General features: G+C 38.0%; 1 protein-coding gene across 1 annotated transcript in view; it reads right to left on the bottom strand.

The window, feature by feature from the left end:
• Positions 1-3,290: 3,290 nt before the first annotated feature.
• The window catches only part of LOC127624854 (cadherin-24-like), a 69,762-nt gene continuing 48,588 nt past the window's right edge, over positions 3,291-24,464 (bottom strand). The window contains exons 6-13 of the mRNA XM_052099805.1: positions 23,529-23,785; positions 20,770-20,906; positions 20,205-20,326; positions 16,897-17,008; positions 14,575-14,898; positions 12,014-12,218; positions 9,458-9,815; positions 3,291-7,280 (exon numbers count right to left, since the gene is read on the bottom strand). Of these exons, the coding sequence (XP_051955765.1) occupies positions 6,426-7,280; positions 9,458-9,815; positions 12,014-12,218; positions 14,575-14,898; positions 16,897-17,008; positions 20,205-20,326; positions 20,770-20,906; positions 23,529-23,785 (2,370 nt within the window). The 3' untranslated portion in view covers positions 3,291-6,425. The remainder of the gene's footprint in view (positions 7,281-9,457; positions 9,816-12,013; positions 12,219-14,574; positions 14,899-16,896; positions 17,009-20,204; positions 20,327-20,769; positions 20,907-23,528; positions 23,786-24,464) is intronic.

Here is a 24,464-nt window from a genome sequence, read left to right as displayed (position 1 = left end):
ACAAGCACGGTTATTACTGTATTACTATAGTAAAACCATAGATTCTGGCAAAAACATGGTTGCTACATGATTACTACAAGCACGGTTATTACTGTATTACTATAGTAAAACCATAGATTCTGGCAAAAACATGGTTGCTACATGATTACTACAAGCACGGTTATTACTGTATTACTATAGTAAAACCATAGATTCTGGCAAAAACATGGTTACTACATGATTACTACAAGCACGGTTATTACTCTATTACTATAGTAAAACCATAGATTCTGGCAAAAACATGGTTACTACATGATTACTACAAGCACGGTTATTACTGTATTACTATAGTAAAACCATAGATTCTGGCAAAAACATGGTTAATACATGATTACTACAAGCACGGTTATTACTGTATTACTATAGTAAAACCATAGATTCTGGCAAAAACATGGTTAATACATGATTACTACAAGCACGGTTATTACTGTATTACTATAGTAAAACCATAGATTCTGGCAAAAACATGGTCACTACATGATTACTACAAGCACGGTTATTACTGTATTACTATAGTAAAACCATAGATTCTGGCAAAAACATGGTCACTACATGATTACTACAAGCACGGTTATTACTCTATTACTATAGTAAAACCATAGATTCTGGCAAAAACATGGTCACTACATGATTACTACAAGCACGGTTATTACTCTATTACTATAGTAAAACCATAGATTCTGGCAAAAACATGGTCAATACATGATTACTACAAGCACGGTTATTACTGTATTACTATAGTAAAACCATAGATTCTGGCAAAAACATGGTCAATACATGATTACTACAAGCACGGTTATTACTCTATTACTATAGTAAAACCATAGATTCTGGCAAAAACATGGTTAATACATGATTACTACAAGCACGGTTATTACTCTATTACTATAGTAAAACCATAGATTCTGGCAAAAACATGGTTAATACATGATTACTACAAGCACGGTTATTACTCTATTACTATAGTAAAACCATAGATTCTGGCAAAAACATGGTCAATACATGATTACTACAAGCACGGTTATTACTGTATTACTATAGTAAAACCATAGATTCTGGCAAAAACATGGTCAATACATGATTACTACAAGCACGGTTATTACTGTATTACTATAGTAAAACCATAGATTCTGGCAAAAACATGGTCAATACATGATTACTACAAGCACGGTTATTACTGTATTACTATAGTAAAACCATAGATTCTGGCAAAAACATGGTCAATACATGATTACTACAAGCACGGTTATTACTGTATTACTATAGTAAAACCATAGATTCTGGCAAAAACATGGTCAATACATGATTACTACAAGCACGGTTATTACTGTATTACTATAGTAAAACCATAGATTCTGGCAAAAACATGGTCACTACATGATTACTACAAGCACGGTTATTACTGTATTACTATAGTAAAACCATAGATTCTGGCAAAAACATGGTCAATACATGATTACTACAAGCACGGTTATTACTCTATTACTATAGTAAAACCATAGATTCTGGCAAAAACATGGTCAATACATGATTACTACAAGCACGGTTATTACTCTATTACTATAGTAAAACCATAGATTCTGGCAAAAACATGGTCAATACATGATTACTACAAGCACGGTTATTACTGTATTACTATAGTAAAACCATAGATTCTGGCAAAAACATGGTCAATACATGATTACTACAAGCACGGTTATTACTCTATTACTATAGTAAAACCATAGATTCTGGCAAAAACATGGTTACTACATGATTACTACAAGCACGGTTATTACTGTATTACTATAGTAAAACCATAGATTCTGGCAAAAACATGGTCAATACATGATTACTACAAGCACGGTTATTACTCTATTACTATAGTAAAACCATAGATTCTGGCAAAAACATGGTCAATACATGATTACTACAAGCACGGTTATTACTCTATTACTATAGTAAAACCATAGATTCTGGCAAAAACATGGTCAATACATGATTACTACAAGCACGGTTATTACTCTATTACTATAGTAAAACCATAGATTCTGGCAAAAACATGGTCAATACATGATTACTACAAGCACGGTTATTACTGTATTACTATAGTAAAACCATAGATTCTGGCAAAAACATGGTCAATACATGATTACTACAAGCACGGTTATTACTGTATTACTATAGTAAAACCATAGATTCTGGCAAAAACATGGTCAATACATGATTACTACAAGCACGGTTATTACTGTATTACTATAGTAAAACCATAGATTCTGGCAAAAACATGGTTACTACATGATTACTACAAGCACGGTTATTACTCTATTACTATAGTAAAACCATAGATTCTGGCAAAAACATGGTTACTACATGATTACTACAAGCACGGTTATTACTCTATTACTATAGTAAAACCATAGATTCTGGCAAAAACATGGTCAATACATGATTACTACAAGCACGGTTATTACTGTATTACTATAGTAAAACCATAGATTCTGGCAAAAACATGGTTACTACATGGTTACTAGTTTTAACAAATTTATTTTGCGATCCCTCTGAATAAATTTACTATGGTTTTACTATACTAAAATTGTACTTGTAGACTGTAGTAACTATAGTTTTTGGTGGAAACTATGTTTTAATACGGTATACAGTAACAATGGTTTTACTCTAGATTAACCATGGTTAATATTGTCAATGGTTTTACTTGAAATTCCATATTTTAACCATATTTAACCATTATGATTTTTATTTCCATTGTTTTCATTTACCTGTATTATTACTATGGATTCACTATGAATATCATGGTTAAAATATGGTTACTGTAGTAAAACCTTGGTAAATTGATTGCAATTTCAAGTGTAAGTAAACTATTACAAAGGCACACAAAACTGTCCTCTAAGGGGCTCCATAGACCAATACAAGATTCCCAAGGACTAACTAACTATCTAACATTTTGGTCCGTTCTTCACGCAAAGCAATCGTATGTTTTGAGAAGACTTGGAATATAAAAAACAGATCATGGACTACTCTTATGGTCATTTTTTGTCGTTTTTGGAGCTTGACAACACTTGTTAGTTGTTTTTGCTTCTTGTTTTTGTTGTATGAACATTTATAAACACCTTTTCCATGGATGTACCAAAGTATACAAGTTTGGATCAGCACGAAGGTGAGGAAATTATGCCATAATTTAACTTTTTGGGGGAACTTCACCTTAATATTCCAAACCCACGCATCCAAGTTTGACAGAGTTCACTGTACACCATTTATTGAATATTAGCTGACAGTTCATAAAGTAATTTCACATGTGATCATACAACAGGTTAGAAATTCTCAGGATCTTCCTCCCGTGGTCTTTAGGAATTCATTCAACATTTACATAACCAAATGTACTCCCATGTCTAAAAACTTTGTAAACAATATTTACATCTGTACATGAAAAGGCGATTTAGATTAGCCTAGAAACACCACAGAAAAACAGGGGGGAAAGAAACATGGTAACACTTTACCGTAAGGTTGTGTAGGTTTACATTAGTTACCGCAATAGTTAACATGACCTAATAATGAACAATACTTCTAATGCATTTATTAATTAATGCTTATATTTATAACATTAAAAGTTGTATATGCATTGTTAACTAATAATGTATACACTAACATTAACCAAGATTCATTTATGCTTTTCATTGTTGGTGCATAATACAGTATCTAATGCATGAACTAATGTAAACAAATAGAACCATATTGTAAAGTGCTACCAGAAATATAATCAGTTTCTAAGTTCATTGTCTTTTGGATTCATTTGCATAGGTCTTGTGTACAAATAGGGTTAAATAAGTGCTGACAAGTGACATGGTTTCATGGTCTGTTATAGGCTAAACCAGGCAAAGAATCTTGACTTGTGAAGTGACTAAAACAGATCTGGAAAATGGATAAAAGTTAGCCATGCTCAAAATCATTTCTTTTTTATTTACACGTGTGTTTAGGTTCCTTGCAGTCAAAATATGCACAAAGGTGTTCCCTTATTAATACACAGGCATCAATATGAATTTGTCAGCGATTGTACATATTTCATGAGACCTATTTTTCAAACAATGCAGCTTGCAGGGCTGAAATCATTATTTCACAAATGAGATGTTTCATAACATTGGCTTGGCATGCTGACATAAATTATTCACTTAAGTGTAAGGAGAGAACTACAACGGAAACAGCTTGTGTAACTTGTAATGGTAATGTGTGTGTGCGAGGCTTAAGCTGTGCTGGAACAAACCCAATCCAGATCCAACATCCCTGGAATTGCATCCAGTGCCTATTTTAGTGGATCCCTCACCACGTACATACAATTTAAGCTATACATGTTTTATGGAAAATATAGAACAAAAAGTAGTGATGTTATTCACATTTGCAGTCTGTCAGGTTTATGATGGCACCATCCCCATTGAAATCAATGGTTTCGGAGTAAACTTTAATAGCGCAACTCTAGTGTGTAGGCGTTCTTCTATCCAATCTATATTGCAATCTATACTAAGTGAGTGGCGCTACAAAACTCGATCACTCCCACTATAATCAACAAAGCTGTCTCCATTGCAAGCATCCAGCTCATTGATTAAAATTGTCAACCTTTTCCATGCAATTACAATGAATGAGGACCGGAGCTTTCAAGCTTCAATAGGGACACAAAAGCACCGTAAAAGTGGTCAGTAATACTTGTGCACCATACTCCAAGTCTTCTGAAGTCATGTGATAGCTTTGTGTTTGCAACAGATAGGAATTGAAGTCGTAATTCACTGAAAATCTTAACATCTGCCCTTCTTTAATGAGAAGTAGCGATGTCTGATTTCAGAATGAACCATTCTTTTGATTCAGATCTTCTAAAGGAATCGATTGACGCAGTTCACTAAACCAGTAGGTATGTTTACAAACCAACTCACTGACTTCACCTCTAATCCTACGCGGACATGCTGGGCAAGGCTCGAGAAATTTGATACGTTTACGCTTAAAGGTGCTGTAAGCGATTTTAGCATTCTGAAGCTTTCACGAGAATGAGCCGTTGAATTAGCCACGCCCCTTATTCCAAAACCACGCACCATCAGTTTTGATGGTGTTAAATAAATATCAATAGAACTGCATAGTTTTGGCCATGTAATTAAACAAGTTAGTCAGTTTCAGGTTTAATTTACAGCATTAGCTGGGAAATATTTTCATTTTATATGTAAGCAAAATGGACATTATAACTTAAATATACCCAAAGGAATCAGAATCGAATCAAATAATTTGGAAATCGGAAGCTAAACAAATCAAATTGGGAGGTCTGTATGCTTGGAATATGTCACACAGGTTGTATGGACTACTTTAATAGATTATGCTTTTGCGTTCTTTTCATTGTAAATGCATAAAAAGGTGCAAAAATGTTTCTTAAAAAAATGTACAGGTAATGGTGCGTTCACATACAACGCGAAGCAAGCGTTTCGAGTGGCGTGATTACATACAAAGTCAACGCAAAGATGTGAATAGACATGAATGAAGCGAATGGCGCGACCCGAATCGCTTCATTCGCGTATTCACACGAGTTGAAATTTTTCAACTCGAGCAAAAATCGACGCGGTTGTCGCGAAAGCCTATCAGCATTGAGATTGTCCGGATATCACTGACGTACTGACGTAGTAGCAGAAGAAATCTGGAAAAATGGATGAAATTTGCTGTAGCGATGTGTGGGCACCCGGCAGTGTATGACACAACATCATACACGTAAAGAGACCGCACGAACAAACACATCGCTTGGAGGAAAGTGAGCGAGGAAGCTGGACTTCCTGGTAAGTCCTGAAAATATGCGCGTCTACTTGATTCCAGCTATTGGTTGTACTTTACTCTTAACCAAGTCGTAGAAGCCCCTCCCCCTGTCCTTTTCCGTTAGTCACGTAAACGTGAGTTTAAACACTCATTTATAATCCAGCGGTCAAACTCGAAAGGTGAAAATTTTCTTCGCGTTGTGTGTGAACGCACCATAACACTTTACAATAAGGTTCACATTATTAAACATGTTAACATTAAGGTTAACATTAGTTAACATGAACTAACAATTGTTTTTCTCCTTTTGTGTTACACATAATAAAGAAAGTCAATTGGTTTTGGATTGATTTGTTGGTGAGTAACTGATGACAGATATTCCACACACTCGTATGTGTGTTTGGGCATCAAATGAATGCATGTGAAACTGAGCAAGGGACGTCCATAATACTGTTTGGTTCTGTAAAACACTGATAATACAGATTTTTGGCAGGTCCACATAAAATTCTCTCTCCGGATTGTGCTCATTGGCTCCTTTCAGCAGTTATTGCTTTTGAATAGTCACGGCGTGACATCACAACATTTCCTTTTTCTCTCTGGTTCCTATTTCCCCTTTAGTGTCTTTTCCCCTTTTCCTCTGTGTTTTCCTCCTCTTCCTGCCCAGTCTCGTTTGATTCACTCGATTTGTCTTTTTTTGTCTCACTCTTTGCCTCTTTTCCATCCCTTATTTCATCTTCCTGGTTTGGTTTTTCTAACTGGTGTTCTTCTTTTAAATTCTCATCCTCTTGTTTTCCTTTATCATCTTTTTCGTTCTCTCGTTCCCTAAAAATATCAAGCAACCTTTGAAACTTGGGTCCCCATTCTTCAAATCCATCTTTTTCCATGTCTTTCTCCGCCTCGCTTTCGAGCGAGCTCAGAGATGTCGCCTGTGACCCGCTCCCCTCCAGTCCGTACGTCTGCAGTGAGTCGTATGGCGGCTGCATGGGGTCGAAGGTCACTAGGGCTAAACGGTGTTGCAGAAAGTCGGCCATTCTATTTGTTAGAGAATCTGCATCTGTCTTTTCAGTGTTCGCTTGTCCAACCTTCCCCTTTCCCAAGCTCCAACCTTTCTCATACAGCCCCGCCCCTCCTGGGAGGGGCATCAAGAGGTGTGGCACATAGTCCTGCCCACCTACTCCATATAAGCCCATTAGCCCAGCAGCTTCTGGGTAGAGGAAAGCAGGTCCGGCTAAAGATATTCCTCCGCCACCTCTCAGCAAGGTCCCTTCCATTGTTCTGAATGGCATTTCCTGTTTGCAGTGGCCTGAGGTGGTTTGGGTGGTGTTTTTGTCCAGAACCGAAGGGGTGGAGTCGTCATTGGTGATGGTTGAAATGGAGGCTCGGGTGGTCGAGCAATGAGGCGACGACCCCGTTTTATGCCCCACAAAACTGCTGGAGGTCTCTGAGGAAGAACCGCACTGACTGGAACCCTTCATAAACAGAACCTGGTCAGAATGCACAGACTAAGAGACAGAGAATGATAGAAAAATGTGAGGAACATAAAATCTTTTAAAGTTTGAGAATTAAGGGCCATTGACAAATAAGGTTGACCGAGGTGAAAAAATTTGAAATCTTCAAAAAAGTTATTTTGTTTTGGGATTTTCTCCCCTTTTTCTTCCAATTTTGGAATGCCCAATTCCCATGTGCTCCAAGTTCTCGTGGTGGCGTAGTGACTTGTCTCAATCTGGGTGGCTTGATATGGTGGAGGACAAATCTCAGCTGCCTCCGCATCTGAGACCGTCAACCCACGCATCTTATCACGTTGCTTGTTGAGCACGTTACCACGGAGATATAGCACATGTGGAGGCTTCACACCATCCACCGCGGCATCCACACACAACTCACCTCACGCCCCACCGAGAGCGAACCACATTATAGGTTACCCCATGTGATTCTACCCTCCTTAGCAACCGGGCCAATTTGGTTGCTTAGGAGACCCGGCTGGAGTCACTCAGCACGCCCTGGATTCAAACCCGTGACTCCAGAGGTGGTAGTCAGCGTCAATACTCACTGAGCTACCCAGGCCCCCAAAAATAATAATAATAAAAAAAAGTGTTTAAAGGGGTAGTTCACTCAAAAATGAAAATTCCCTCATCATTTACTCACCCTCATGCCATCCCAGATGTGTATGACTTTCTTTCTTCTGCAGAACACAGATGAAGATTTTTAGAAGAATGTTTCAGGTCTGCAGGTCCATATAATGCAAGACAAAGTTAAAAATGCACATTAAGGCAGAATAAATGTAACCCCTACGACTCCAGTGGGTTAATCCATATCGTAAGAAGCGATACAATAGGCGTGGGTCTGAAACAGATCAATATTTTGTCCTTTTTACTATAAATCTCCACTTTCCTAAAAGTTCTTCTACATTTATTTTTTTCCGAATTGCATTCTTCTTGCTTATCGCCACCTACTGGGCAGGAAGGAGGATTTATAGTAAAAAATGACTTTTGATTAGTTTCTCACCTATCATATTGCTTCTGAAGACATGGATTGAACCACTGGAGTCGTTCTCTTGCATTGTATGGACCTACAGAGCTGAAATATTCTCATCAAATCTTTGTGTTCAGCAAAAAGAAAGTCATACACATCTGGGATGGCATGAGGAAGAGTTCATTTTTATTTTTGGCTGTGGTGTAACCATCATGTAAAGGTATTAAAATACTTTTTTTGCACCTCGAATACCTTGAATGAGTGTACACAACTTAATCTTAATCGTTAATTTCTAAAAAGTATTCAAACATATTTTCCAAGGTGAATTGTATATATATAAAACTAGTTTTTTTGGCAACAATATCAAGACGTTTTCTCTGGTTTACACCAAATTACATAAAAAAAAAAAAAAAAATCTTAAAAATGTCAAAATATTGATTTCTAATGATATGAAGAAGAAAAAAATGTATAAAAACACTATATCACTTTAATTTGGTGGACAAACATTTTTTAAATATAAATCATATTTTAAAGTAAAAATGTTCCCTGCAACATCAATTACTTTATCATTAGATATACATTTCCCTATGAAGAAATGTGGTTATTTTTTCCCTGTGTGATTTTAACTTCCAGGACTCTTCTGCTGCACTGGACATATGTAGGTATTGTACCCTGTAGGGGTTAATTTTAAAATAATGATCCGCTGACTATATTGTAGATTATACTGCTTATTACAGGGCTACTTACCAAACAGGCTTAAGTAGCAGATTAAATGGACATGAAATATTGATTTGAGTTGAAAGTGCATTATTTTGTGAAAGGAAAGAGACCACAGAGTCTCCAGAAACAGCTCAATTCAACCTCCGCTTTGCATCATAGTTCTGTTGTTCATTATCCCACGAATTACCCGACTACTTGCCAAATCAATTAATAAATGGAAATTAAATATTGAATTAAGTTTTATCTATTTTATTAGCTGTGATACGAGAATGAAAGATGACTCACAATACCCGGATGACTGGTAAAATATCATGTTTATCCCTGAATGTAGTCATTATTCCAAAATATAAGACCAATGGATGTCTGTTAACCAATCAGAATTGAGTTCTCCAGAGAGCAGTTCAGAGAGATTTATGTGTTAAATCTCAGTGGCAAAATCTCGCAGGATGTTTACCTGGTCCTGGCTCAGTGTGTGGCTCTCTGAGATGACCTCACTTCCTGTCTCACTCTCTTTCGGAATACTATTGGTGATTTCGTCGAGCCCTTGATCTGATCCATCCCTGCTCTTGCCGATATAAACAGAACCAGACTCTAAAGGACCGCAGGGCTGGCCGTGGCTACCGGGGAGAACATACGCCAGTTTGGTGAGGTCCAGTTTGGAGTTGAACGGTGCCAGTCGGTTTCGTGGAGCGGGGAGGGTTTGGATGCTATAGCAGTACCGTCCGTAGAGAGGAGCAGAAACAGGGCGGTGCGGATCCAAATTCTCACTCCAGCTGAACGTTCTGTTGATGTCCAGATTGTCCTGAGAATACCTGTTAGAGTAAAATCATCAAAATAAATCATAATTTTGTCATTTTGATTTAGCCCATATGACTGGTTTTTAATCCTAGGATAGATTTACAATTATTTAAAGAACTTATAACATGTGAGCAAGTGCTGTACTCATTTTGAGTAAACAAATGTACCTGTTTACATTTTATGTCAAAATCAAAGTATAATACCTCTCATGCAACTGCAGGTTTCTTATGTTGTCAGATTGTTCAATAAGCAATTTGTGCAGTGCTGTCGGCGTAAACGAAATGCGCTATAGTGCCGTGACACAATCTACTTGCTGTTTGCCATCGATCTTCTCATCTATGTACTGTAGATCTGTTTCTGTTTACTCTCCACGGGGACACTGTTTCACAGACCATAATGTTGCGCTGCTTGGTTTTGATGACACTATATGTGTTTGTTTATGTATATGGTATTGAATCATGAGCATCATATTATACAACACAATATTTTTTTACACCTCTAATATATATATATATACACACACACACACACTGGCGGCTAAAAATATGGAATAATGTACAGATTTTGCCGTTTCTGAAGGAAATTAGTACTTTAATTCACCAAAGTGGCATTCAGCTTATCACACAAGTATAGTCAAACATTACTGATGTGAAAAACAGCACCATCACTATTTGAAGAAAAAAAAATATCTAAACAGGCCCCATTTCCAGCAGCCGTCACTCCAAAATCTTATCCTTGTTTAATCATGTTAATTTGCTAATTTGATACTAGAAAATCACTTGCCATTATATCAAACACAGCTGAAAGATATTTGGTTCATTAAAGGAAGCTTAACGTTGTATTTGTGTTTGAGTTGCCACAGTATGCAATAGACTGGCATGTCTTAAGGTCAATACTAGGTCAAAAATGGCAAAAAAAAAACAGCTTTCTCTAGAAACTCGTCAGTCAATCATTGTTTTGAGGAACGAAGGTGATACAATGCTTGAAATTGCCCAAAAAACTGAAGATTTCATACAAAGGTGTAACTACAGTCTTCAAAGACAAAGGACAACTGACTCTAACAAGGACAGAAAGAGATGTGGAAGACCAGATATACAACTAAACAAGAGGAGATGTACATCAGAGTCTCTAGTTTGAGAAATAGACGCCTCACATGTCCTCCGCTGACAGCTTCATTGAATTCTACCTGCTCAACACCAGTTTCATGTACAACAGTAAAGAAAAGACTCAGGGGGCCTTATGGGAAGAATTGCAAAGAAAAAAACACTTTTGAATCAGAAAAAAAAAAAAAAAGGTTAGAGTGGGGAAAGAAACACAGACATTGGGCAACAGATAACCGGAAAAGATTGTTATGGATCTTAACCCCATTGAGCTTTTGTGGGATCAGCTAGACTGTAAGGTGCGTGAGAAGTGCCCGACAAGACAGACACATCTATGGCAAGTGTTACAGGAAGTGTGGGGTGAAAGGTCACCGGAGTATCTGGACAAACTGACAGCTGGAATAACAAGCATCTGCAAAACTGTCATTGATGCAAATGGAGGATTTCTTGATGTGAATTCTTTGAAGTAGTTTAAGAAGTTCTGAAATAGTTTTTCAAATTTTAATAGTAATTTTTCACATTATTCATGTCTTGAATATATATTGTGATCATCTGAATGCCACTTTGGTGAATAAAAGTACCAATTTCTTTCCATAAGAACAAAATCTGTACATTATTCCAAACTTTTGGCTGCCGTGTGTGTGTGTGTGTGTGTGTGTGTGTGTGTATATATCATTTTATAAAAAGTCCACAGCGACAGATTCAAATACGTAATAAACTTGGATAAACTTGGCACTGAAAAAGCCTCCAGATTTCCCATGTAACGGCTCATTAAACTGCACACCATGACTATGGAGCATTTCATATAATTAAAAATGTAAATGAAATGAGCAAATTTAGAGTTACCAACGATTCTTAGGAAAAATACAAGTTTTCTTTTTTCTTTTACTGTGAATGTCAGATTCCACAACTTTAAAATGGCATGTTTCACATGGACTAATACAATATTATGATATTTTAGAAGTAACATATCAAAGAGATGGCATGACTTGAAAGATCAGACAGTGTCAGCATTAAATTACAGAGATGAAATTCAAATGACAACACATCTATTTTTGTGAGTATCAAAGTCATCACAACACACCCACACACACGCATACAAATGTACTAACATATTCTTGCTGTCTCGAAGGCGCTGTGCCCTCCTCATGCTCTGGGGAGCGCTCTTCAGGGTCACAATATCAAACGCGGCTGTGTCAGCTTCCCCGCCTCCCTCGTCGTCATACGTAATGATGTTTTCCCGGATCTCATCGTCTTCCACTGGAGACTGAGTGTCCCGTTTCTGCCTGCGCAACGATAGCGAGAGCGCCACCACCACTAGGGTCGAAAAAAGGAGCAAAAGAGAAAATTAGACGTTTTTGACACATTCCACATACAGGATAAACTCTTCAAAAAGATCCAAATGATTTTACTTCTTCAGTGTCACAGTTTTAAAGAATGGCACGTTATGTAAAAATGTGTATTTGTGCCTGTAATGCTTTAAACAAGTAATAGGACACCAAATTGTACCCTGTTCATCCAATGTGCCCATTCAACCACTTGCGTTCTGTAACACCTGACATACTGAGTGTTGTTTGAGCATTCAATGCCATCTGTGGTAACATCAGTGGGAGGGGGTTGTTCCACAAACTCAAAATGCCACACAATGCCGTCAGCCCTCATCAAATGCGGTTTATTATGAGTGACTGAGTGCCGAAACGAAACCCAGACATATTCATAAGCAAGCTCTACTAAGAAACAGAGCAGAAACAATAGGACGAGTGGCCTTAAAACTTGAACAACATATAAACGAACACACACACACACATGCACACACACCCAAAAGCAGCAATTTGCCAAAAGGCAATGGAATACGAAGAGAGAGAGAGAGAAAGAGAGAGAGAGAGAGAGAGAGAGAGATGTACAGTTGAAGCAACAACAGATCATTAAACCAGCAAAGACAGAACCAATGGTCAGAAGCTATAAAACCTGACAAAATGGTCTGAAAACCAAGACTGACCCACAAGAAACAACAGTCACAATTCAACTATCACCCAAAATTAGGGTGTGCTAGGGCCAGAACCAGTTGCGTTTCCATTGTCATTTCCAGGGCTTCATTGTGCCAAAGAAGGTCAATTGGGGAATAAGGCAGGGTCAATATCAAATGTGGACTTTGGCTTAGTCAGGCCAGAGGTTTCAGTACCAAGATACTAAGTTCCCAATTTTTTATATCTAGCTATCAGCGTACCTTAACAGATCAACAGAGAATGGAGAATGGTCAGTAGACGAAATCAGGGCTGTGCTGAATTTTTGGGCTTATGGAGATCAACGGTGTTGCCAAACGAAGAATTGATTAAGTACATTTTCGCCGAACTTGCCAAGTTGCGTTTGCAGCGTACAATTGAACAGGTTCAGGATAAATTTAAAAATAAAGAAACGCATAAAAAAAAAACACACAAAAAAAACAACTGGGGGCACAGTTCAAATTCATGTGAATTTCAAGGGCTAGTTAGTCTCCAGAGACCGATACCTCATCTTGAGCTTCCTTCTTGCTCGTGAAATGGGTGGGGTGTGTGACTTTGTCACCAGGGCGGCATATTAAGGGTTTTTTTTTTATGCAATGCAGGTGCTATTGACCCTGGCTGATCAATTGATAGCCCTGGCTCCTACTGGCCCAATGGTGTAAAAGTGGCTAATGACATTCCTATGGATCCTGTTAGGCAGGAAACAGTAAGCTGATCTATTGGATTTTACAGACTTTTGCAAAGTGCGGCATCTTACATTTCTCAGTTAAATGCCACAACTTTTTCTGGTTTAGATGAAGAATAAAGAATTTTATATTTCATTTAAATTATTATTGATAATTTTATGCATTATGCATAAGGCAACGTTGAAGCATAACTGAGATCTCAAAAAAAGTCCCCTGAGATTTGGAAGACCAACCTCAGAGCAATACAATACACTGGACAGGGCTTGGTTTTGACAGTTACTTGGCATCTAAATGAAGCCTGGTCCACTTTAAGATTTTAGACTTCTTCAGGTCTTAGTGCCTTGGACTACCATTTTTCTATGTTGATTATCTATGCAACATGATCATACAGGAAATTGACAAGTTTCTTCCAAAAGTTCAGTAACGGGAGCCAGTTGGTACGTGATAGCTGTGAGGTATGTGTAAACCTCACTCCCCTGGCCTCAAGAGGCGCAATATTTTAGAGGATTTAGCCTTTATCCTCCTCGTTAGCGCACCCGATTCCCATGCCGGCTGATGCTGGTTTGAATCCTGCTCGGAGCAGGTTGAGCAGGACCGGTTATAGTGGTGCCGTTAAACCGATGGGAGTGAGGTTTAGGGTATGAATGTAACAGGAGCCAGCTGGGACCGACACTAGAGGCTGTAGCCTTTAGCCTCCACGTTTACATGCCAGCCTCCCATGCTGGCTGATGCAAGTTTGAATCCTGCTTGGAGCGGGTCGAGCAGGACTTGTTATACATTCCTGCTGGCTATTTTACATAATTTACGAAAAAATTTTACGTTACAAAAAATACATTTACTAAACATACTCGTTTTGGCACCACTCTGTTCAACATTAGTTCAACAACACTTCCAGATTTAGCCACTAGGGGCAGTGATTCTAATATCAGTAAGCACCGGCCAATTTCAGGAGAAAAACGTCCAAATCTGTTGCTTCGTACTGACCCAGAAAAGTCGAAGCACACGCCAGTATCGCCAACATGGCGGCTGTGCTGACTCCCAACAGCGGAGAGTTTGACGGTAAAGGCAAGCACACCGCCTGCCTTTCCCATTCCGGTGATGATGGTTCCATGTCGTCCGTTTGTTGCTTTCGTTCTTCTGCCCACATCCCTCCTTTCTGGCACGGACACAGCGTAACGGTAACTGTTCCCGTGCTGCTGAGATCTGATTCATCGTCACAAAGTTTTACTGGTATTTTTAGAGTTAGTAAAGACGAAGAGCGAGGAAGAGCCTTCAGGGATGTCAAGAGCAGCAGACTCGCTGTGTGGTCTGGAAACAAACAAACCATCAGTCATGTGACGTGTCATGAAAGTGTTCAAAAGTTGAACACAAAAATGAAAATTTAGCCTCAGTGAAATACATCAACAGGTCATAGCGACCACAGGCTTTTAAGCTTCAAAAAACATAAAAGTAGTCCATGTGACCATGTGTGCTACTGTATATAAGACATACGATAGCTTTAAGCAATTAGCTTTTTTCGTGAATCAAAAACTGGTGTAGCTTTCAAATCATATATGGGTGAATGTCAAAGACATTGGATACTTCAGATGGGATATCAATAACATCAAACATCATTGGTTCCCGACCAAACGTCTTGACGTGAAACTTGAGCCATATTTGAATTGGGCGATTATCAGTAAATAGATGGCAACCTTAAACTGTGGTCTGTTCCTCTTACAAAGCTTTAGTGTGACTTCAGAATAGGGCTGAACGATTTGAACACAAAATCTACTTGCGATTGCGATTTGAACTGTGTTTGAACTTAATAACATAAATAATGCTCAAGAAAGGGTGTCCACACTTGAGTCCTCGGAAACTTTTATTTTGGCGGTACATTGATGAAAGGCATTTCTATTTGTAGTAGAGTTGACATTGGCCTTTTAATGCAGAGAAATGCTCTCATCCACTCTTCTGTCCACAAAATTCTGTGTTATGAGGTTACTTTAGGTTAGGATTGCAGCTTTAAGCAGCCGAGCATATTTGAAATTATGCAAATGAGCAATTAGTGACTCTAGAACGCTGCAAAATTAACAAGCTTAGCTCATTAGCCTCATGCTTGCTTTAAGTATATGTAACACTACAGAGAACAGAGCTACGCACATACAGTAAGCGTAGTGAGCAGCACATGCAGACTATTTAAGTAATTTAAATAGATTAATAATTGTTTGATAATTATTTTTATCTTAACTTATTTTGATTACGTGTTCAGCCCTACTTTAGAAGACTAGGACTATAGCACATAAGTCACATAGACTACTTTAATGGTGCTTTTATGGTGCTTTGGTACTTTTTTGAGCTTGACAGATGTGGACAGGTGTGCTGTTTTTGTATGGAAAAGAGTTGCTTGAAAATTATTAAAATATTCTCCTTTTGTGTTCCTTAGAGAAATGAAAACAACAACAACAACAACATCTTTTTTGGGTTAACTATTCCTTTAACCCTACTGTCATGTCCTGATCATTCTTGACCCATTTAGGGGATTAAAAATAGAGAAAATCGAATCTTAATCTTGTACCTGTCAAAATGCCTTTGGATTCTCAACATCAATAAATAAATGAAGAAATGCAATACTTGTTTATAGTTATGTGGTTACAAGGATGTTGCCAGGTACTATAGTTGCTAGGGCATTACTAATTGGTTGCAAGATGGAATATTCAAATTCGAATCTTTAAATTCTTAAATAGAATTCTCTTTTACAATATAAATCATGAATCTGCATTTGTTCCAAACATATACATTGTATAAGTATTCCAATTATTATATTTCTCCATTCAAAATGAAGGGTTTATTATATATCTATTGTACAAGAAAACGTATTGACATACGTGTACTGTAGGTGGCTCTCTTTCCAGATGAAATGCTAATATATACAGTAAGTGTTTAGTGTGACAAACAAGCCTATGGCAATGTTCCTGTTTATGTACATCTACTGTACTCTACTGGGTCTTTTTGACCCGAACAAACGGTTGTTTGGATTTTTCTTTTCTTTTCTTTTTTTTTTTAAACTGAAGGGTTAAGCAAATTAGAAAGCAATAGATTGAAGCATGAATATGTATTAGCAAAATTAAATAACGGCTTGCACAGAGAAAGGAGTTTGCTGTATTCCACAGAGCATGATCTGACAAAAAGATAAATGGATGAGCATAATGAAGGTGGATATATGACTGGACAGAGACTGCAAGGAAGATGAGAGAAACTGATGGGGAGGAAAAGACAGATGGATGACAGAAGCAAAAAGGAGGAGAGATGGAGATTGAGTGAGCGCACCTCCCCTCTCTCTGATGGAGAAGTTGATGGAGCTGCTGGTCTCCGGCGGAATACTGAAGTGGATTGGAGAGATGCTCTGGTCTTTATCTATCGCCCGGATTACCTGCACCACCTGAAACGCATATGAAGATGAAGTCAACTATTCACCATTAAGCAGCTTAAGCATATACTGTATATAGAATATATGTAAGCTACAGTGCCACATCATATTTAGACTTAAAGGTTGACTCATGTGCTTTGGCGTCAATAATAATAATGCCAATAAAACAAAAATAGGCCAGTTAATTCGACTGCACAATTTTTAAATGCCTTTGCCAAGAGACTGGCCTGTAACAATTTATCTACCTTGAGCTCCAATGTTGTTAATTAATGGTATAGGCTCCTGTTGAAGCCATCCGTCTGCATTCTTTCAACTGCATTTCTTTTAAAAAAAAGCAACATTTCTGCAACTACCTATGATCCTGTAGGGAAACGATCCCATTCCCAAAGTGCATCAAAAGAGCTCTGCAGCTACTGTCTCCCTGCGCTCTTAAACTACTGATATATTTGTATACAGTATATCTGGATATTGTGCAATAGGCTTTAAGTATATAGTTTCTATACTTATAATATACAGAATGTAATTGATAGTTTAAACATTTTACATAGTTATTAATTCAATTACAACGTTAAAAGACTTTAAGTACGCAGTCTTGTACCTTTGTCTTTTTGTCTAATTTTCAAATTCTTTTTTGTTTCAAATCAAATTTTGTACTGTTGTGATTCACCTCGGAGCAGGTTGGTTTGGTGCATGGCTTAAAACTGTTGTTATTAAGTACTTTTTGAAATATCTATAGAAAATCGAATGGTAAAAACACTTCCGGCTGAAAAAGTGGGCAGGCACTAGAGAGTAATTTACAGATTCTTACTGTAAAGGCACTCAATTCTGCCACTATACACACGTCAGCTGAATTATATATGTTTTTAAAAGCATTCGATATACCAGCTAATTTGCATATAATAAGCTAATTGGCTTTGAATATAACCAGAACATACCCTCCTATGGTATTCTGTCATTTTTTACCAAAATAAAATGTCCTTTATCTGAGCAGTACAAGACTTGGTGACTTTTTCTCCATTTACAATCTCAAAAAAAGCTGTTAAAAAAAAAAAAGCGGACCATTGAAAACCAATGGAAAAGACCAAAAAACAAAGCATTTTTTTTTATTTGTCAAATATAGTCAAAAACAAAACAATTAGCCACAATTCAGAAGAAAAAAAACACAAGAATGAACTGGTGAGACTTTAACAATGCTTTTTTTTTTTACATTTGTCAAATAAAATAAATAAATCAGCCACAATGCTGAACACACACGCAGAAATTAAGGGTTTAGACAGTAACACACACACAAACACACACGCACACACAAACACACACGCACACACAAACACACACACACACACATAAACACAGACACAATCACACGCACAAACACACACACATAAACACACACACAAACACACACACGCAGACACAAACACACACACAAACACACACATAAACACACACAGACAAACACACACACACCCACAAACACACATAAACACAGACACAATCACACGCACAAACACACACACATAAACACACGCACAAACACACACATAAACACACGCACAAACACACACAAAAACACACAGCACAAACACACACACACACGCAGACACAAACACGTGCACAAACACACACACAAACACACACATAAACACACACAGACAAACACACACACATAAACACACACACACACAACCACACACACAACCATACACACAAACATACACACATAAACACACACAGACAAACACACACACACCCACAAACACACACATAAACACAGACACAATCACACGCACAAACACACACACATAAACACACGCACAAACACACACACATAAACACACGCACAAACACATGCACAAACACACACAAAAACACACAGCACAAACACACACACACGCAGACACAAACACGTGCACAAACACACACACAAACACACACATAAACACACACAGACAAACACACACACACCCACAAACACACACACATAAACACACACACACACAACCACACAACCACACACACAACCATACACACAAACATACACACACAAACGCACAAACACACACACACACAAACACACACACACACACAAACACACATGCACACACAAACGCACAAGCACAAACACACGCACACAAAAACACACACGCAGACACATACACACACAAACAAATACACACACACGCACAAACACACACACACACACACGTGCACAAACACACACACGCAGACACAAACACGCGCGCACACGTGCACAAACACACACGCGCACAAATACACACACGCAGACACACACACACAAACACACACGCAGACACACACAACACACACACACACGCAGACACGCACAAACACACACACGCACAAACACACACACGCGCGCGCGCACACGTGCACAAACACACACACGCAGACACAAACACGCGCGCACACGTGCACAAACACACACAAACACACACGCGCACAAATAAACACACGCAGACACACACACACAAACACACACACACACGCAGACACACACAAACACACAAACACACGCAGACACACACAAACACACGCAGACACAAACACACACACACACACACACACATCTACTGGCTGTCACTGTCATGACATGGTTTTCAAGTCATGTTATTTATATTTCGTTCACAAGATAGCAGCAATCTGTCTCCAATTTGTCACATTCTCATATTTTCTCCATGTTTAAACTTATTGAAGTGTACGATCTAAATTTTGTTCCAAACTGTCCTTATTTGTATATGCAAATTAATGCTAAATAATGTAAATAAGATTAAAAAACAAAGCATAAAATCCCAAAAGAAACGTATAATTTTTATTGTTCTTCCTTCAGGGAATCATCCTCATCCTCATCCTCATCCTCATCATCATCATCATCCAAAAAAAAGAAGGTTACACATCTAAACCTTCCAGACAAGAATGACCGTGAATACCAAAGGAAGGTGCCATTCCATTATTGTGGTATCAACTATTTCAGATAAACCCTAAACGGCACGTAAAAACACAACATGAGGTCTGATGGTGCCTTCGTGTCTAAATGGGTGGTTTATAGCCAGAATAAGCTGCAAAGTGGACCAGACTTTATGCTAAAAGTCAAAAGTCTGACTATGCAAGAATATGCTGTATTAGACTCTCTCGGTTGCAGGTCTTACAAAAATCATTTATGATCAAATGAATGGCCAAACGGACTGACCTGTCCGGCAGTGCTGGAGTCACACACAGCGGTGCTGTATTGACGGTCCAGTTCGGGGGCGTTGTCATTGAGGTCCAGTGTCTCTATGGCAACTGCTACCCTGGTTACTTGGTTGGGGCTGTCTATTGAAGAGAGCACTGTGAGTAACGTACAATAACATTGCCAAAAGAAAGAGGAGAAAGTTAAGTGAATTCTTAAGTAAATGTATCTTGCTTTAAGAATGTTTAATACTTAAATACTAATTAGGAAAATTATTTTGCAACATATTCATGTCTTTGAAAAGTGTGTGTCTAATAAGAACGTAACTATTGAACATGAGCTTCACAAATCCACTTCAGAATCACTTCTGAGGATGCAGGAGAGTGTTTTATATGGGTACCACTGTCCACCACCTTGAGTTTGAGTTTGGGTGGACCCTTTTCCAAATTAAAAACACATGTCCAAGGCCGATGGAGGGTAATAGCTTTCCTGTTGCCCAATTACATGCCGCTACCTGTGTGAAATTGTCGAGGGCTCAGAAATGACGCAATGTCCCTTTAAAAGTGGAGGCGCGGAGGCCTCGTACCTCTCTGTGTAGCGATGACAGTGATATTATGCCATTGCTCCTGTTCCCGATCCAATTCCATCGCCGTGGTAATGAGACCGTTGTCAGAGGCGATGTGGAACAGCGCTTCAGGGTCTGACTCAGGATCAATTGAGTACCTGCGAAGAGAAGGAGTGAAAAACAGAGGAAAGAGGTCAGAGAGATTAAAGAAAAAAGAAAGAGTGAGTCATTTCAAGTCAATAACCCAGTTAAGCAAGTGAAACGGGGCGGACTGAGTGAAAGCAGCCCACACACTTTCTGTTCCAGACACAAAAATGATATGAGTACTTATAATGCAAAAACTGTGCTCTATGGGTGAATCTCACAAAACCAGTCAAGAACACATATGTGACATTTAAACCCAAAATCAAAAGAAAAAAGAAATGAAGTGAAACATAATTTATTTATATAGTATATGACAGATATATAGGCCTATTTTGCCATAGCTTTGCTTTCATGTGTTAACCCATTTCCTATTCTGTAAGTTTTGCAAAAGAAACTTTGTACACGCCCCTGAGTACAGGATGAGTCATCAATATTTTAGGTTCATTTTCTAAAAGAGAAAGACAAATAAATAAAGTGAATTGCGCTAAAGTCAAATTTTCTCAACTTTTGAGAATAACATTAGAATATAAATAACCTCAAAGCTAAAAGACATGTAGATTAAAGCCACAAAAGTACAATTTTGGGATCATGATTTAACTTCGGACCCATTTCGTCTTTATTTTCATAAATAAGCACATTTATACTGTGCATAAATGACTGCATTACAATAATGATAATCTAATTAAAATTAGAATGCAAAAGCGTAATGGTCCAAAAAATATACCAATGCATATATATCAATGCAATATATATATATATATTTAAGTAATATCACACTCGCAATCGTGCTATATGGCCCTACATCAGCACTGCTGTAATTCGACCGAGTGCTGTAGGTAATTACAGCAGTGCTGATATAGGGCCATATAGCACGATTGCGAGTGTGATATTGCTTATATACAACAGTTCAAAGAAAAGTCAATTTAAAAAAATTGGGAAAAACCGAGTATGGTTATAAAAACTAATTTGTGCATGGAACTACTTTATTACACGATCGATCAGAATCTGCCGTTGCTGGTTCAAAACAAATGATGCGTCCAAGACCCAGTTAGTAATTCAAAAACGTCATTTCAGAAATAGTATCACGGCTTGTGCTGTTTCAAACAAGTCATTGGATAAACAAGGATAGACGGATGGATGTGTGTGTGTGTGTGTGTGTGTGTGTGTGTCTGAGAGAGAGAGAGAGAGAGAGAGAGAGAGAGAGATGGAGCGTGTGCAATCACCTGTTGAATACCCAATTAGAGATGCAGTCAGCTTTCTCAGTGGAAAATGGACGTCCAAGCGGGGTATTCCTCTCTATTTCTCAGTAGCCGGTGCGCAAGAGTAATTCACTATAGAAACAGTGATGTCCTCCGCCATTTTAATCATTATGTATCCAATGTGGAAACTCCGATAAAAGTTAAGCACCTTGAGTTCTGTGATAAATCAGTTGTGTGATGAGCCTTAATCCTGAAGTTGTCCGTTTAAAGCCGTTTAAAGGTATTTCCTAGCTTTGGTAATGTATTAGTAATACAGCGACCACAGAGCGCAGTTCTATGTAAACAATGACTTACGGATTCACTTTACGTCACCAACTGGCTCATATTACACACAAAAATTATCTTTTGCCACCACCTGCTGGCTAAAATATGTCATTTCAAAAATAAAGCCAGTAACTCCTAACAGATACACTTTAGTTTAGAACAGCACGAACACAAGCGGAGTGATACACACACAGTGAAGCGTCCGAGTGCTGATGATGTCACACCATCAGTGCTCATGGAACGTCTCTCTTCCAATCAGAGTCGAGGACCGGAACTAACTGTGGTATGTGTGTGTGTGTGTGTGTGTGTGTGTGTATATATATATATATTATTATTATTATTATTAAAAAAAAAACAAAATTAAGATGAAATGTGACCTGGAAATTTTGTTTTCTTCGTAAGATTCACCCAAAAACGCGTGGATGGGTCATTGACAAATAAGGTTGTTTGAGGTGATTAAATGAGAAATATTTTAAATATCTAGTTTAAAACACATGCATCTAGTTCAGATCAATTTTATATTTGTGTCATTGATGGTTTCACACATTTAAAAAAAAATTTGATAACATTTTCTCCAAAAAAAAAAGACTAGCTTATAAAATGTGAAGTGGTGTAACCATGAATTGAAATGCATTAAAATACTTTCCGTGCACATTGAATAAATGAGTATCCACATCTTAATTAATTTCAACAAAATATTCAAGGTATTTTTTTACAACAATCACATCTTGAGAAACAGAATGGCACGACATATTAAGTCTTGTTTTCGAATATTTATATATATATATCAAATATGTTTCACTGATTCTTTTTTTTGTAAATAGAATTAAAATTAAAAGATTATTCTAAACAACTTTCGCCAAAATTTGTTTTTAAGAATTTCAGATTTACCTTTTTTTTTTTTATTAATTTTTATATATTTTTTTTTATTTAAACCCCATAAAAAAATAACAAAGTGCCTTTAAACTCACCATGGAAGAGGTGCGTTCAAATAATTTGTGTGAATTGCATTTTAATTATCATTATAATTTTTTTAACAATAGATCTGGACAAAAAAACGAGCGTCACGTCAACAAGATAAAAGCAAGACTAGAATAGTCTGAAAATGTTTACTTTATATTGTTACTGAGGCCAGTATCCGGGTCCACAGCGGCCACTCTCCCCACCACACATGCCGGAGGGCAGTTTTCCGACACATCCAGGCGGTACCGAGAGCGGGAGAACCGCGGTGGCTCATCTGCATTGAGAACCGTGACGCGCACCATAGTGCGATCCTTAAACGGACCCCGCCTGAGAAACCGTGAGTCCACGTTTGGATTCTGCACCTCCACTGCGAGAGAGTATGTACTGTGTCTCTCATAGTCCACAGCCTAGTGTTCAAACACAAACCACATCTTCATATAAACACAGTTAGTGAAACACACATATAACATCATTCTTTATAGTCTACTTTTGGCAACAGGAAGTTGCTCAAAAATCTATCTTCATTTCAGTGTAATGTTGAAACTCCCACGTACAGCTCTTTTTAATCTCTGCACCTCAGCGGGAAAAAAGTGACTGTGAAAAAGACATGTCTATGTTCAACCCTTTAAATGCTAAACAACTTCAGGGCTTGCTTGTCTGCTATGATGACATGCAGAAAATGTCCTAATAACATGACAGATATCACTGAATTATGTGTTCGGTAGTATCATCAAAAATGTGATTGTAGGCTGCGGTCAGATTCTTTGGTTAGAAGACTTTGAGCCTCTTTCTGGTTGTCAATCAATGATCACATTTACAGGGAAGCTTATGTATATAGGCAGCAGGAAGCTGTGAGTGTGATAGTTGAAGTGCGTCATTCAAATCAAATGCAACATTGACCTTCATAAGTAGTTGACGATTTCAGCTACGCAAACTTGATTTTGTGTATTGCATTGGGGGATATATTTTCTGCATATCGCAGCACCGTTTTGTGGTCCGTTCTAAATAACGCGGCGGCTCATTTTAGCTTATCGTGGCCCATTTGCGCGGTTCTCCCGATGGCCAGTCCGCCCCTGATCGACCCCA

Source organism: Xyrauchen texanus, chromosome 31, assembly GCF_025860055.1.
Source record: "Xyrauchen texanus isolate HMW12.3.18 chromosome 31, RBS_HiC_50CHRs, whole genome shotgun sequence".
NCBI classification, from domain to species: domain Eukaryota; kingdom Metazoa; phylum Chordata; class Actinopteri; order Cypriniformes; family Catostomidae; genus Xyrauchen; species Xyrauchen texanus.
Note: the sequence above shows the minus strand (reverse complement) of the source record. Positions and strands in the feature narration are given on the sequence as shown.